The 16,385-nt window shown below is 45.7% G+C and overlaps 1 protein-coding gene across 1 annotated transcript in view; it reads left to right on the top strand.

Annotated features, from left to right (window-relative positions):
* Positions 1 to 21: 21 nt before the first annotated feature.
* Positions 22 to 16,385, top strand: part of UBE2O (ubiquitin conjugating enzyme E2 O) — a 62,303-nt gene continuing 45,939 nt past the window's right edge. The window contains exon 1 of the mRNA XM_041409115.1: positions 22 to 439. Within this exon, the coding sequence (XP_041265049.1) occupies positions 62 to 439 (378 nt within the window). The 5' untranslated portion in view covers positions 22 to 61. The remainder of the gene's footprint in view (positions 440 to 16,385) is intronic.

The following is a 16,385-nucleotide window of genomic DNA, read 5'->3' on the forward strand; positions in this document are numbered from 1 at the left end:
CTTGCCGCCCCTCCCCTGCCCTCCCCCTCCTGCCGGCCGCGCGCTCCCGCTCACCGGCGCCATGGCGGAACAGCCCGAGGAGGGGGCACCGGCAGCGCCGGCACCGGCACCCCCGGCTCCCCCCGCCGCGCTGCCCCTCTCCGCCCCGCCGGGCGGCTCCCAGCGCCTCCTGTTCTCCCACGACCTGGTGTCGGGCCGCTACCGCGGCTCCGTGCGCTTCGGCCTGGTGCGCCTCATCCACGGCGAGGACTCGGAGGAGGACTCTGAGGAGGGCGGGCGCGGGACCGCGGCCGGCGGCGCCGCCAGCTCGGGCGGCTCCGAGTCGGGAGGCCCTGGGGCCGGCGGCGGGGATGAGGGCCGCGCCAGCCCGCTGCGGCGGGGCTACGTGCGGGTGCAGTGGTACCCGGAGGGCATCAAGCAGCACGTCAAGGAGACCAAGGTAACCGGGGCGGGGGGCGGCCCGCGGCCTGCACGGGCCCCGGTCCCTCCCCGGGGGGCTGGCGCCGGTTGCAAGACAGGGGCGCCGCCTTGGAGGCCTCCCGGGGCAGGGCCTGCACGGCCTGCGGGGTCGGTGCGTTGGAGGCTCCCGAGGCGGAGCTTGCTGCCCCGTTTCCCCCGTGCGACGAGCAGCCGGAGCGGGGAAGGGGGACGGTGTTCTCCAGAGGGTGAAATCCCGCTCCCTCCCTTCATCGCGCTCCTTCTGGCAGCCCAGCGTGGATGCTGCTGCTGCCTTGCGCTGACGGCAGAGCGCGGCTGCTCTGCTGAGGCAGTGGGGCTTGCTGGCGTGAGGAGAAGAGAGCCTGTGAAGGTGATTTGAGCGAACTTCCAGACAGCTCTTACTTGCTGGAGTTGTAGGCCAGTGTCTCGCCTTTATTGAACAGTGTCGTCACCGCCTTTTCTAGGGGAGTCAGCGGTCGAGCAGGGAAACCACCCCTGGATAAAGATTCCAGCAGGAAGCAAACGCGATTTGGGTCTGCCCTTGTTTACGTGAGCATTTACCCCTTGCTAATGAGTTGCACGTAAATCTGCGGTATCTTAATTACATCTGTCGAGCCACAAGGTGTAGGTCTGCCTTGGAATATTCCCACTTCCCAAAGTTGCTGTGGCCTGGGGTTTTAGCCCAGACTGACTGACAGTTCAGAGACAAAAGCGGGCGAGGGGGGCACTGTAATAGAGCACAAAGGGGCTGCCGGGCATGGGCGTTGCACTGAGCAGAACGGGTGGCTGCACTGTCCCTGCAGGCTCCCCCTGCTCCTCTGGGCAGTGGAAAGCAGGAGGCTTCTGGAGAACCGTCTGCTGTGCTGTTCCAGAAACGGCCCCACACGCTGCAGGAGAGAGGGGAGACTGAGAGGAAGAAAGGTGTGTTGCAGCCTTAAAGGCATCGCTAGGATTGCCAGTGCTACAGAATGAGCTAAATTTAGGTGGTAGTGTCATTAGACACGTGACTGCTTGGAGATAAGGAAAACGAAAACAGGTATTCTGAAAAGATACTGCCACATGATGTATTTCTACCTTTAAAAAACCCAAAACACCTCTTTTCTCTAGAAAAACACTATAATTCAATCACTACAGCCTTTCAGCAAAATCTTCATGTGTTGTTGCAGCAAAAATTTGTCCCAAGTTGAGTTTGGTTTTCAGTATCTAAACAAAGCCACCTCCATTTGGGTGAGTAAACACGGATTTAGTTGGTGCTGTTGGGCTCCTAAATCCAGAAGTATTAGCTCTGACTTCAGTCACTTGGTAACTGCACCCATTGCAGTGTTAGAAAAAGCTGGACTGAGGAGGATCAGAAATCAAAGACACTTATGTAAATAAACAGTCTGTCTGTTTTCCCTTTTAGTGCAGCTGCCCTGGTGTAGGTGCCTTTACCACTCGGGTAATGGACCCTGGGGAGAAGTTTCCTGAGTGCTAGAGAAATTTAGGTGTACTTCTATTGATTTTTTTTTTCTTTTCTGGAAAGCTGCCCACTAACCAAATTGAGAGGCATTGTGTACAGTCTGCACTGCAGTTTGGGTTTGCTGAAAACAAACCTGACTCCACTGGAAACATGCAGTGGGACTGATCATGGTTTTGTGGTTATAACTGGGTTTTTTAGCTGTTTGCTGACCCAGCCTCTTTTGGGTTCCACTGATGTGTGAGAACCAGCCAGGTGAGCCTGACAAGCTTGTCCTTGTCTGTGCTGGTACAAACCATAGGCATTATATGGTTATCCTGGGTCTGAAGTTTGTTGGCTTTTTGGTGCTGTTGCCTACAGGTACATCTTCTGGCTGTGCCTCTCCAGCATCTTTGCCTGTGAGGGTCTTGTTTGATGTCCTTGAAACATTATCCTGTCCAGGTGACAGTTCAGCCCTGGACTCCAGAGGATGCACTCTTCTATTTCCCTTAAGTCTGAAGTGGGCAGAGGGTGAAGGTGCTCTTGGGGCCAGGGCTTTTGTGTGTCTGTTTAGTGTATCAGATCCTGATTCCACACAGAAGGCTGGCTGCCTGTCTCCCTCCTGTTTGTCAGGTGCTTAAGGATCTGGGAATCCTGTTGAGTGTATTGGATAGAGTGAGTGTTGTAAACAAGGGAGAAATAAAGTTGTTGGAAATTTTGAGTCCTGTGAAACAGCACCTTTGGCTTCCAGTGCAAAGGTCAAAAGCAGCTTTCTGTACCCAATTAATAATCCTCAAGCTTTCCTGTCTTTCTTGGACAGTTTGGGTTCTTTTGATGTAGGTTGTGCAGTAATTTTTGCTGTTGCTTCTGGAAGTTCAACACTTGCTGTTGCTCTTTCAAATAGCAGAAGCTTTTTTAAGTGGCAGAATGCCACTTAAACCCAGGCACACAATTACTGATGTTAATCAATAATAGAAACTGTCTTTTGAGATAGAGCTTAGCAGTTGGTGCAAAGCCCCACCAGCTCCTCCAAGAATTGTGCATGTGAGCACATTCCTGCCTTTGGTTCCCCTGTTGATAGTCATTAGCAGCATAACAATGATGAGAATAAAAAGAGCCAGGATTTCTTTCTCTCTGGCTTCAAGTGCTCCTTTCTGCTTTCCATGGCCATATCACCCATTTAAGACACTGGGAAATCACTGTTGCTGAATATTGTAAAACCTAAGCAGACCTGGAAGGAGAACGTTTCCCTTTCCAAATATATTTGCCATCCATGTCTTGTCTGACCCAACAAATCTGCAGAGCAGTTCCTCTGGCTGGCTAAAGCCATATCTCTGGAAGTAATTTGGAAGGCAAGTTTGGAAGTACCATGAGCTGCTGTGAACACCTGGTGCTTTTTTTAATAAATTATCAGGAATACTTGGGACCCAGCTGAATTTTAATTTCAGGATCTCTCTGCTGTAATTTAGCATTCCTGTTGCACACTTGAGCTGCCTTTGGGAACTTTATGGGAATGCTTGAACATCCTAGGTATTAGTCAGTCTCTGGGGGCTTCAAAAAGCTGCTGCCCTTCATCCTGCCTCTCCACCAAAAGCCTCCGAGCTCTCTGTGACCTTTCATTTTCATACAGCCTGGGCAAGGCAGAAAGGCCTCTTGTGCAGCTGGGGGAAATGGAAAGTGCAGGTGTTGTGTTTCAGCACCTTATCTGAAGGCCTTCAGCCAGCCAGGCCTCCCAGGTTCCCTGTGCCTGCCTCTGGGAGTGAGGGCTTGGTGTGATGCTGTGATACCCTGGCAGTGCTGGGTGATGTGTAGGGACCATTGTAGGACTCCAGGTTTGCTCTAAGAGTCCAGGTGCAATTTTTAAAAAGTTTTTCACAGCCTTTCTTGTAAGGTCCAGAATATTATTTAGTTTGGATGATTCTCTTACCTCATTCAACTTTGCTTTGAAAACAGATTCAGACTATCAGGACTCATCAGACATAAGCTGGTGGCTGATAAACTCATTATATGGAAATTATCTGATGTTGTCTCCAAAAGGCTCTCCATGAATTCAACTCTGCTTCATCCCACAAAGACCTTCTGTTCCTTTCCCCTCTTTGCTCCTGTAATTTCCTGACCTCAGATATTGGGTCATGGATGTAATACAAGGTTACAAGAGGAGTTTCTGAAGATCCTCAAGGTCTGTGTTTTCCCTCTGTCCATTCACAGACACTCTGAGCCCTCACTGCTGGGATCCCAGCCCACCAGCATGTGCCCTTCAGATGTTAATCCTGGCTAGTGACTCTGCAACTTATTTACAACTGAGGCATGAAAACAGCCTTAAAAATCTTCCATCTTCCAACCTGGTGAGGTGTTGGCCGTCTGGAAGTGCAGTGTGGGCACGCTGGGCAAGTGAAGAGGCATAGCAGGATCCTTTTTGGGGCTGTGAGGAAATGCTGGCCACAGAACGAAGCTCTGGTTCCGCTGCAGCACACAAATCCCATGCCCATAAACTATTAACAGTGGGTTTTACTGCGTGAGGAAGCTGTATCTACCCCTCTTCTTGCATCTGACATTTCAGTTAGTCTCCCAGGAGGGTTTTTTGAAACCACCTGATGTTTGTAGCTGTTAGAGACAGAAGAGAAAAGGCTTACTGGAATTTTTGCAGTTCTGCATAATATAGAACCAATTAATGTGTGACCTTTCCATCCTGTGGGTATCCCTTGCAAGGTTAGGTACCCTTGGGTCAATTCCCCATTTTACTTTGATTTGTTTGGCTCTTGTGATACAGACTTGGGGATCGTCATTAATATTTTACTGCAAAAGTGGAATCCGGCACAATTCACAGTGTGGAAGTCTCAGGAGTACTAAATATTGTACACTGTTACTGCTTTGTGTACTGTGTGCAGAGTGAATTGGTAATTCAGGAGTTGAAAGTGGCCATCTGGGCTAAGCCATTTATTATAATTATTCCAAATGTAGACAGGAGTGTTATTTTTAAAATGAACGAAGCCTGTCCTCTAGAAGCAGTGTTTGTGATTTGCTCTCTTCTAAGGTGTGCTCCCTTTCAGTGTGCTGCTGTAGCTTAAAAAAACCCCAAACTAAATTAGTAATGCTTTTAGGACTAGTAAACAAACTAATGTGCACTAAAAGCTTTAGAAGGAATCAATCGATGCCCGTGACAGGCTCTGAAATACCTGTGTGGGTGAGACATTTTGCTGCAGCTTTCTCATACAAATTAATTTGCTGATGCGATGCAGCTCCAGTGCAGACTTTGGCCAAAAATGGGACTTCAGGCAATTTTATAAAGTTTCTTTTTTGGCTGAAGATTCTTTATTGAAGTTAAATAGCAGCAGCTTTGACAAATGCTTTTTGGGACAAGGTCTTGCTTGCCTATGGCAGCTGTCCTCAGCTCCTCCGCTCTCTTCAGAGGAAAGACATTATTTTTAATGTTCAACATCTGTGTTGGTGTGGGAAATAATTGGTGTTTGGAAAGCTAAAAGCCTCTTCTCCTTTGACTGTTTAATTGCTTGGGGGATTTCAAAGGCTCAGAAGGTGATGACACCTTCCTTAAATACCACTTAGGAAAACCCTGCCTCATTTTTTCCATTCTGCTGTTACCTCCCACCATGTGCAGGGTCTTTGCCCACAGGGACCTGTGTTTAGGTCATCCTGAGTACAGAAGCTGATCATTTGAGCTGAAATCCTTGCACTTCCTTTTGAGGTTGGCAGTCCTGACTTTCCTGGAACTGAGATGTGAGATGATGGCTCAGCTTCTGCCTTTTACGTAGTTCTCCAGGGTACCTGTAACTCAGCTCAGGCTCTGCCTTGTGTAGCTGGTGTGTCCCATTCCTGAGACTTTTAGACCTGTGGCAAGGTATGAGAATGCTAACTCCTAGGGAAAAAAAAACCATGAAGGGAGGCTCCATGGTAATGTTTGGGCTTTCTTCCATTTGCTCTTAGGCTGCTAAATAGAAATGTGCATGTTTATGTCTGTATCAAAAATATTCTGCTAACTTGAATTTGTGAAGTTAAGCAAAAGTGAGTTTCTCTTAATGACAGTGTCCTGGGACTCGGATAGGGTTTTTTCCTTCTGAATGTTAAATGTTTCTGTGAAAGGAGCAGGAAACTTTGAGGGGTAATGATTGTTAGGGGTGATTTAAAGCATCAAATAGTATGAACAGCATGTGGTTTTGACAGTAAAGATTGCTGATTACTGTAATAGCGGCAGCATTTTCAGATGTGCCTGAGTTTCAAGTGGACAGGTGTCTTTTTAGCCTTAATGCCATTTCTGGTCTGTGCTGACTGAGTTTCAGAAGCTCCTGTGCCCGTGGTGGTACAGAATACACACAGCCCAGCTTGGTGCAGTTGGAGACTTACAGACTTGGATGCATTTCTGGACAGAAAGCATCTCTTCCTGTGCATTTCAGGGTTATTGTTACCTCCCATGCACATCTGGCCAAAAGAAAGGGATGCAGTCATGTTTCTGCTGTGCTTTATGCCCCATGTTTGGGAGCACTTGGACCAGGCTTTGGAAGAGACACAAGAGGAAATTGTGAACATTTACTGGGCTCAAATCTTCGTGTGTGGTGTAGATGGAAACAAATATGGTGGTGCTGGATGTGGATTTGATAATTATCTTGGACATGTGCATGTGCAGAAGAGGTAAGGAGAAGGACAGGTGGTGTTATCTTTGTTTTCTGCCCTTGATTGTATTCGGGTTTAGAGAAGCTTAATGGAGACACAGATCCAATAAATAGCTGCAGATGGAATTTCTTCCTCTCACAGAATGACCTGTAGATCAAGCCAAAACCATGGGTTGAGAGTGGGCAGATTTGAAGACTGAGAAATCTGTACCTCTGTACATGTTTTGGATCGGTTTTTAAAGAAATGGCATCACTTTAATGCTTTGTTCAGCCTTCTCCATCAGTCAGGTGCAGGGAACTGTACCAGAGAAACTGCAGCGAGCTGCAGTTCAGTTCAGGTTACTGGGAAGACTTTAGCTAAATAGCATTGATGCTTCTGTGCTGTGAGATAAAAGTGTGGACCTGCTGACCTGCTGGTCTAAGATTTAACAAATGAATAGTTAACGTGTGGAAGTGGTGTCTTAGACCAGTATCTCAATAAGCCTCTGTAGTTTTGGTGGGTTTTTAGATTTGCTTGCTGTGTTAGCTGCTGGTATGGTATATGAGGTTGCTTGGATATATAAGGTGGAAGCCAAGATACAAATGCTTTTTGTGCACATATGCTGAGATCTTGAAAGTGGGACACATCAAGCTACACCATAAATAATCTGTCCAGTTTTTCAAGGGGTTTGAACAAACAGCTCCCTGATGATGTGTGTTGGATGCTCTAGGTAGGTAGGCTTCCCTGAGATTGCAAAGCTGGTTTTTTTTTCCATGTTTTTGCCATTGCCTTTAAAATCATGACTTCTATTTCTTTCCTCAACAGCTGGTGCTGCTGCTCTCTGAGTGAAAGAATGGGCAGTGTGGAGGCTGTTGGCAGGAGGTGAGACCAAGGACTGGCAGGCAGCAGAGCAGGCCAGGAGGGGACAGGAGCACTTGGTGTCTTACTGTAGCTTCCAGGCCAGGAAAAATTAAATTCACAGGAGTACATTAGGAACAAGGAAACCATGCTCAGCTTGCATTTGCAGTGGTATCACTTCACAGCTTCTGGTTACAGCCTCTTGAGTTGAAGAGAAACTGCACAGCCATACCCTTGGTCCATTAAGCAGGATTGGTTTTGTACAATAAAACTGTAGCAGTGGTACCGTGTGGTTCTGTATTCAGCACACATCAGACACAGTCTCAGTGGTTTGCTCTTACTGCTGCCTGTAAAACTTTTAGCTTTTCTGCTTGTGAGGGAGGGGTTTGGAGACAGGCAGGTGAAGAGGGCTATTTAATCACCAGCTGAAAAGATGAGGAGCTTAAGGTTTTTAACTGGTTTTCTTAGCCTGGAGCTGGGAGTTCTGGTACCTTATTCCTGTGGAAGAAGGGACTGGATACAGTTGTCATTTGTCAGTGGATGATGAATCTTCTGCTCAGTAAAATACACTAATATGGTGAGCTGGAATTAGTTCCATCATGACTGATTTATTTTTTACCTACTTTTGAAAGGATAGAACTTCTTTGAGAATAAAAGAACTTTGCTTATGAATCATTTGGGTGTAAGAAACGGTGCTGCTTTTCTGCTGATAAAGGATACTTAGCAAATAAGTAGCACTTTTCATCTTCAAAGCATTTCCTGGGCTCTGATGTGGCAGTGGGTGTTGGAAAGGTGACAAAAACTCTCCCCTCGGGTGACTCTGGATAAGGCAGCCAGCATTAGTGCTGCCAGGTGGCGTTTTCCTAGTGTGTGCTCAGTGCTTTCTCTATTTGATCATTTCCAGGACTCAAGAGCATGACCTGGCTGCTCAGTGGAAAACTTTTTGACATTCGTCAGTGCAGTTACAGCTAGAGATGTGTCTGGGAAAATTGCTCTCAGGCAGAGCCACAATACATTGGTTATTTGGTGTATGTGTGAAATTGGATGCTTGGGAACTCGCCATTTGGTATTGAGTAATTCAAGTTTGATTTTGTTTCACTTACGTGAGGAGCTAAACTGAGTAACCTAGTGTTTTAAAAGTTAGTTTAGGTGTAAATCTAGTGAGTTGAGGGTTTTGCAAGGCTGGTAGTCAGTGAAGAACAGCTGAGATTAACTGTTAAGTTAGTTCATAGTGGTGTTTCTAGAATCAAGTGGGTGTTTCAGACCCCTTCACTAAAGAACTGTTAGAGAACTGGTCCTTAGATCTCAGTGCTCAGTGAAATTGTTGGCAGCAGCTGTACAGAAACAGTTGGAGCTTGAGTAGTACTGATCACCAAGGAACCTTTGTATTTTCATTTACTCTCATGGCACTAAAATGGCTATTCTGCTTTAGCTGCTGCTGGGCAGGGGTTGGGGTTGTCAGCAGTGTGGGGGGCTGCTGCCCATCCCAAGTGTCCAGTGCTGCCTCTGCTCTCTGCCCTCACATCTTTGCTTTTCAGTATTTGGAGTGAGCGAAGTATCCAGTGCTGCCTCTGCTCTCTGCCCTCACATCTTTTCAGTATTTGGAGTGAGCATGCATGGAGCACTGCTTAATGTTTTTGTTGAGAGTTGATGGCATTTCCAGCAAGGCCCTACTTGTCCTTTGGCTTTGCCCTTCTGTCTGCTTTTGAATATGAAAGTTAGGGGTTTTTCCCTCTTGGAAGGTGAGTTAAGTATCAAATCCAAGTGAATAAATCTCATAACTATTCCAAGTAATATTTATGCTTCCGTTCAGCTTCTGAGTCCAAGTTCCTTGAAACATTAGTCTTGAGACAAAATAGCCACATTTTCTAAATTTAGAGTTACTACGCAGTTGGATAACTGGCTGGAAAGGATACATCATCCTACAAATCTTCAGATTTGTTTTGTCCTTAGCACATGTAACTTCTGTCAGAAGTCTTTTCTCTGTCCTTGTGCTGCAGGTTTTTGAAATCTTTCTGATTTCCCATGCTGTGGTACAGCCTTGTCTTAGTGAACTGTCCGTGGGTTCAGTTTAAAGCAGAAAGTGGGAGCAGGGAAGAGGGAGGAATCTCCATCCTTTGTTTAAAACTTGCTTTTGTGTATTTTGTTTCTTAAAGTCTGCAGATGTGGATGATTCATTTGCTTCCTGCTAGGGGCTGGTCTGCCCAACATTTCAAGTGTATTCCAAAGAGCTCGGGAAGCTCTTCCTCGTTGTAGTAGCACATAATCACAGAACTTCCTCGACTGTGCATCTCTGTACATTCCTGAAATACAAGAAAGAAGAGAGCACCCTGTGGAATGCCACAGCAGGGAAGGTGACCCTGTATAGGAAGCACCAGCATTCCTGGCTGCTTAGTTTAGGAAGAAACTTCACAATGGCTTTCTTAATTCATTAACTGATATTTTTATCACCTTCATGTCAATGTTGTGAGATCTCACTTTGTGTTGAAACTGGACAAGCAGATCCAGACTGTGTCATTGACTCAGTAGCTACTTTTTCACTCACAACATCTGACTTGCACAGCTGATTCGGCTTTTTGGTGCTTTTGACTCTGGGGCCAGAAACTTCCTCTGTTTTGTTTTGTGTGGTGATGGGGATTGTGCTGGTACATGATGGAGAAAAACGTCATTTGGTTCACAAATGAAATCTGCCTTGTAATGATAAAGCAAAGTGTGGGGTGACTTTATTGTAACAAAATGTGTGCTGGCCAGGAACTCCCTGTGAGCACCCTGGGCTGGTGCTGCTGAGGGCATCACTGCAGGAGCAGCCTGCTCTGTCTCTCAGAGAAGTTCTATTAAAGAGTTAACTCTTTGCTTTGATTCCTTGAATTAAGAGCCCGTGTCAGTCTGGATGAGAAAAGCTGTAATTTCTAGTATAAACATCCAAACAGCTTACACCCATCTCCTCTAGTAAAAAGCAAATGTAACTCCTAAATAGCTGCCTGTCTCTATAAATGTGCTATTATGTGCTGAAGCACAATTCTTTTCTCCCTTTTCACCCTCAGACTGTACATCACTAACTTCCTTCCCAGAGAGGCTCTTTCCCCACTATTCCTGCAGCCTTTGTCCACACTCACTCCAGTTCACACCGTGCTTTGTTCACCAGAGTTCACTCTGGCTGCCCTGATCAGCCTGAAGTGCCTTGTTGAATGTTGTTAATCTTCCTTTCCTGAGCCCAAGTGTTAGATGAAAACAATTCCCACACCAGGCACTCTTTGCATTTCACAGGAATATTACGTGATCTGCTGCCTTGTTTCTTGTTCTGTTGTGGAGCCTAGAGAAAATTTAATTTATGGAAAACAAATACCACCAATATGGTGATTGCTCTGAATGTGTAAACTCTTTAGTTAGAAGAGTCTTTCTGTTTTTTTTCAGTGTTGACACTCTGAACTTTGGAAGAAATCCAGGCTGAATTCCTGACTTCCTCTTAATTGCGCTGTGTTCTTTTTTCGATTCTCAGTAACTTAATTTAGTACCTAGTTGCCATCCATAGGTATTGGTTACCCCCTGAAATCTATCTACTTGTGCACAATGGTTAAAATAATTGTGATTCGAATTTCCTCTTATTTTAGTGTAGTGAATGCATCCCGAGTGTTTGTGTTGCCCTAATTCGTGTACTCTGCTGCTTAATTGGCACTGGGTGCAAACACAGCACGAGTATTCACACCTCGTGTCTCCCTCATAGGGATGCTTTGGTTTCTTTTGTTAGTGCCCCACACGGTTGCTTTCTCTTGAGCTCCAGCAGTCTCTGATTAGCATATGTACAGCCATGCAGGGCAGCTCTGGAGGAAATGCTCTTATCTGACAGCTCCCAAAGTGGAGCTGCAAAAGCAATTTTTTTCTCTTTTAGTGGTTGTGCCAGATTGGAAACTGGTAATGCTGGAAACCCAGCCTGTTGGATTTAACAAGAAGTGTTTGTCTTTGGCCATGGTCAGCTGGGTAGAGAGGTGTCATCACACACCCTACCTCTGATAGTAACCATTGAGTGCACTTCACTGTCCTGGTGTCTGACAAGAACTTTTAACTTTCTCTTGTGATAATCTCTTCTAATCTGGCAGTGATAAGTACTTGCTGTCAGGAGAGCTGTGATGAGAAAAGAAGGGACTGAAAAATCAGCTTTGGAGGTGATGTTTGTAGGGCAGATTTCCATCTCTGTGCTCCTGTACCTGTCTCTGTGTGAGTGTTGTGCTCTGGTACTGCTGAGGGCAGCAAACTCAGGGTGAGGAGTTCTTTTCCAGAGCTGGGATCTTTGTGGCCGCTTGGTACTGTTTGGGCTAGCCAGCCATTCTGTAAAAGCATTTATGAGCAATCTCAGAATTCTGCTGTGTGTCTCCTTTCTGCTTCTTCTCGCTGCTGGAAGAATTTGTGATAGTGGCAGCAAACTGAACACCCCAGGAGCTGAGGAGTCCATAATACTTGTTTTGGAAAGCAGCCTAAGGAATCTTTCTGAAATGCCAGTTGTTCTCATTAGTGCTGCTAACTTAGCCCAGCTTTAACACAGTTCAGATTGCCTGCTTCTGATCTGCAGTGCTGGCAATGCTTGAATAAAGCCTTAAAACAAAAGATCAAGGATTAGAGACAAATTTATATCCAGAGCATCGTTGTCCAACCTCTGTATTTAACTGAGCGTGGTAGAAAACACACCAAATTGCAGATTGTATCTAGGGATAATGGCAGGACAAAGCACCTAATCTAAAACGCTATTTAATAATTGGTAAGTTGGATCCAATTATTCAACTATAAGCTTTGTAATTTTTCTCTGAAGCAATAAACTCACACTAAGCAGAAATAAGTAAGGTAATACATAGAATTAGTAGCATGTGAGAGATAGAATGGTGATTTAGAACAATGCATCATCAGTTCTCTGAATACTGTACTGTCACCCAGAGTCTGCAACAGCTGGCAGGCCTCATTTCACAGTGAGGACCTGGAGAGCCATTCCTGGGCAAGGTCTCCAAGTTCACTTCAGAAGGGTTCTTTAATATTTGCTAGCTGGGCTCTTGGCTCAGCTGGTTCCTGCTGTGCTGTAGGAGGATCAGGTGCTGCTGCTGTACACAAAAGTTTGTTGTTGTAGCAGGTTGTTTTTTCATAACTCTTTCTTTGATTTTGATACCATTTGGCTGTTTCCTAGCTCCTGAAGCATTCTTCCCTTTGATTAGGTTTAGTTTTCTCTCCACACCTGGAGGGACTCAAAGACCCTTTCTCTTCACATCTTTTATCTTTTCTAGTTTCATTGTTCTCTGAGAATTAAGTTATTCAGGGCAGTAGCATGTTCATTGCTCTTGAGAGTGGTCCCTACTCTGCTCTGGATGGCTGGCAGGGCATCCATTTGCTCTCTCAATTTTCCAGTTTCATCAGAAAAAGATCTCTGGATATTCTCAAAATACTTAAGTGGTTAATTATGACCTTCTAGCCTGGGAATGTTGGATCTGAGTTGAGGAGTGATGTTGAGCTGAGCTTTTAGGTTTTCTGCTGGTGAATTGAGCTAAAATAACATTTCCCCTTCCCCCCCACCCCCAAATTGCTTTAGGGTGTATAAAATTAAGCAGGATTGTCTGTGTTCTGAAGAAGAATTAGACAAAGGATGTTTCTTCTGTTCTCATGGAAATGAGGCTCTGGGAGGAACATTGCAAGGTTACTATGTGCTGTGTGCACACCTAGTGCAGCTGCTTAAGCTTAGTCACATCTAAACAGTGCCTTTGAGTTGATCTCCTGCTTTCAAGAAAACCAGGCACCTGCCACGTTCAGCTCCAGTGTGATTTAGCAAAGTGGCAAATCTTCATTAGAGACCAGGAAGAGCTTTTAATCAGAAATGACAACATGCAGTCTGTGATTTACACCCAGGCCTCTAGTGATGGGAGAAATCACCCTTCTCAACACCCACCTTGCTATAAATAGCTGGTTTCACTGGGGGCAGGTGCTACTGAAATGTCACTTGGGTGAAATCTGAGTGACATGTTGAGTGTGTGTCTCAGAGCCAAGAGAGGCATTGTCTTAGTCGGATGTATTGAAACGTGCAGTGTCTCTGCCAAGAGATGTTGTAATGGTGAGATAGATATCGATCAGAGCTGCTCTTGAAGTGTTTTGAAACTCGAATACTTCCTTGAATCATCTCAGTGCTCCATTCACAAAAGCTGCCGTTGTTAAAATGTTACACTGTTAGGTTTGTCTTGGTTTTATCCCACCGTGTTCTGCCACCATAAGGGATTTTTTTTCAGGAAACTCTATCTTTTCCAGTTCCCTACTTTTGTGCACATCACAAGGGGTTATTTTCTCCCCATTGTTATGAAAAGAAGTGTTGTTTGAGTGCCCAGCCAGTTGGTAACATCTGGCAGTCTGCTTTTTGGTGGAGTGATAAGTATCTTCACAGTTCTGTTTTTATAATTGTCCTCTGAAAGAGCGAGCCATGGTGACTCTCCCAATGGAATATTTATCTGTCACATGCTGTCTCTGCAGTGTTTTGTGGGACTGTACTTCTGACACTGACAGTTTCTGCAAGAGGAAAATCAGTTTGTCTTGATCCATCCGTTCAGCCCTGGAGTGTTTCTTGAACTTTGTGGAAGGGTCCGAGATGGGTACATGTGGTAGAAGAAAAGTAGGATTCAATTGCAAATTGCCATTATTGCAATCACTTTTTGAGATGAACTCTACCAATCATCACTTGGTCTTGAGATGAGAGCAGCAGCTTCTTTTTAAACTTCATTGATGTCTCTTTTTTTAAAAGCTACTTTATGGAAAGCATCTTTGCTAGATGAAATAGATTTGGGACTTTTGAATTACAGACTTTGATTTTAAGCAGATGTCAAATCTTCAGGCTGTTCCAGTTCAAAAGGTGTGTGACACTTCAATGCTTTAATACTGAGGCTTGTGAGAACCTGTCTGGAGAACTTGGACAACCAAAGCCTGTGGAAGTTATCCCTGTGTTGCCCTGCTTTTGGCTGTCAAGGTGGATTTTAGTGCAGAAGCCTGTGGGTAATGGCATTGTGGTGACAATGTAGTCCTGAAAAGGATGTGGAACATGGCTGTGGTGGCAGACTCAAGCACTGATGGGCAAGAGTGTAGCACACCTCTGTAGAAGTGATTTTTAGTAATTCCTATTTTTGTCTTACCATCTATCTCAGCCTGGTCTGCTGACCAGACTGAAAGCTATAAAGAGCTCTGAATCTGGGGCTGAAGCAGCATGTGTGTTGTACAGAGTGAGGGTGTCTGCTTGCACACAACTGGGTTTAGGAAATTTGTTTTATTTCTCCAAGGTTGACACACAGGATGGAGAAGTTTGAGGAGATGAGATGCTGAACAGCACCAGGAACCTGAGAAGTGCTAGTGCTGCAGTGAGGGGGTGGATGTCACAGAAATGGTGTCTGTGGTGCTGGGTCCTGCTGCAGAGAGGGGCTCAGGTTTGTCCTGCCTTGGGGAGCCTGGATTTGGATGTGGTCTGGCTGCCAGACCTGCCTGACCACTGCCTTACTGCAAAGTTCTTTTCACTGGCATTTCCCAGCCAGCCTATCAGAAGAGCTGCCTGAAAAAATGAAGGCGTTTATACCATGAAAAAGGGAAGTGAGTATGTGCTTGTTTCCTTCCAATTACAAGGAACTTTAAGCCTGATCTCTCCTTAGTTTGTTCTGTTTGGAGTGATACAAACCAGAAGAAAAATCGTGGGATTTTCTTCATCTGTGATTTTTCTTACCCCGCCCCTGGTGATCTCATCTGTTTAAATCTGAGACCTATTTCTGTGCAACATAATCCTTGTTGTTTTGTGACAGCTTATTGTATGCACATTCTATGTGCATCTGCTGCTCTTAACTGCTTAGTGTGTACCAAAGCAGGAGTTATTTTTACTGCTGTCAGTGGTGTTGAGCTTGCAGCACTGGGCGTATCCTGCTCTGCATCCCTGAAGCAAGCAGCCTTCAGAGGGACCAGGGACTTGCACTGCTGCTGGTGATGGAGAGGGCAGAAAAATGATGAGGTTCAGCCTGTAAAATGTCTAAAATTAATATGGGATTGAAAAACATACCTGAAACAAATTCCAGTGGGGAGAACGCACTGCTCAAATGTGTGTTTTCCAAAGGCTGTGGCAGTGAGGTGTGTTATTCTGTCAGTGCTTTTCTGCCTTTTCTCAGTGTCTGTTGCATTCTGATGGCCTCAGTGTGAGCTGTTGTCCCTGATGCCCTGCTGACAGACTGTGTCCATGTCCCTGGTGTGCCATGGGGAAGCTCTGAGCAGCTCAGGCTGCAGTTCTGAGGGATGGGCCTGGTTCCCTGGGTATGCTGCCCCAGAGCAGCTTTACACAAATTCTCTTTACACAAGTTCTCTTTTGAACTTTCCATGTTTCATTTTTGGTTTCTTGGGGACTTTTTTAGGCTGAATTGCGTGTGTGTGTTTTGGGGGGTTGGTTTTTGCTAGCTCTGCATTAGTAGAGGCTGGATCTTGATAGCAGTTTGAATTTCCCAGAACTTTTTGGACACAAGGGTTAGGTGTAATCCTTACATGTGAGTTGCTGCTCTTTTAATTTTCTTTTAGTGCAGCCCATGAGTCTGCTTGCCTTTCTTGTCCTCACTAAGGGCTCACAGGCTCATTTCCTGAGGAGACAAGAGTTGAGCTCACTGAGTGCCCCAAAGCCACCTCCTGAGTTTGTCTTCCTCCTCCAATCTGATCTTGACTGCAGTTTCTCCAGGAGGCAAGGTCTTGTCCAACAAGGTAAAGCAGCTGGCCAGGCTCACTGAGGGCATGTGGAGGCTTTGGTGTTCATCCATCCCCGTGGTCTCTGGAGCAGAGGGTGCCCATCAGACCAGGTTGCAAGTACTGCCTGCCATTATTTGAATCTGGTGGCTTTTTTATCACTCTCTCGTGGAGCTTCTGTGAGCTGTTATCTGAAGAGACATAAGGCCACTCCATCCATCCCTGCCGAACCCTGAAAAAATGCTGGAGCTGATTAAAGAGGCACATTCCCTCTGGAGATGGGGCTCCTTTGAGCAAAGGAATGTAGGTCATGGTTAAGTATATAAAATGA

This window comes from Onychostruthus taczanowskii, unplaced genomic scaffold, assembly GCF_017590055.1.
Source record: "Onychostruthus taczanowskii isolate IOZ18803 unplaced genomic scaffold, ASM1759005v1 scaffold30, whole genome shotgun sequence".
Classification (NCBI taxonomy): domain Eukaryota; kingdom Metazoa; phylum Chordata; class Aves; order Passeriformes; family Passeridae; genus Onychostruthus; species Onychostruthus taczanowskii.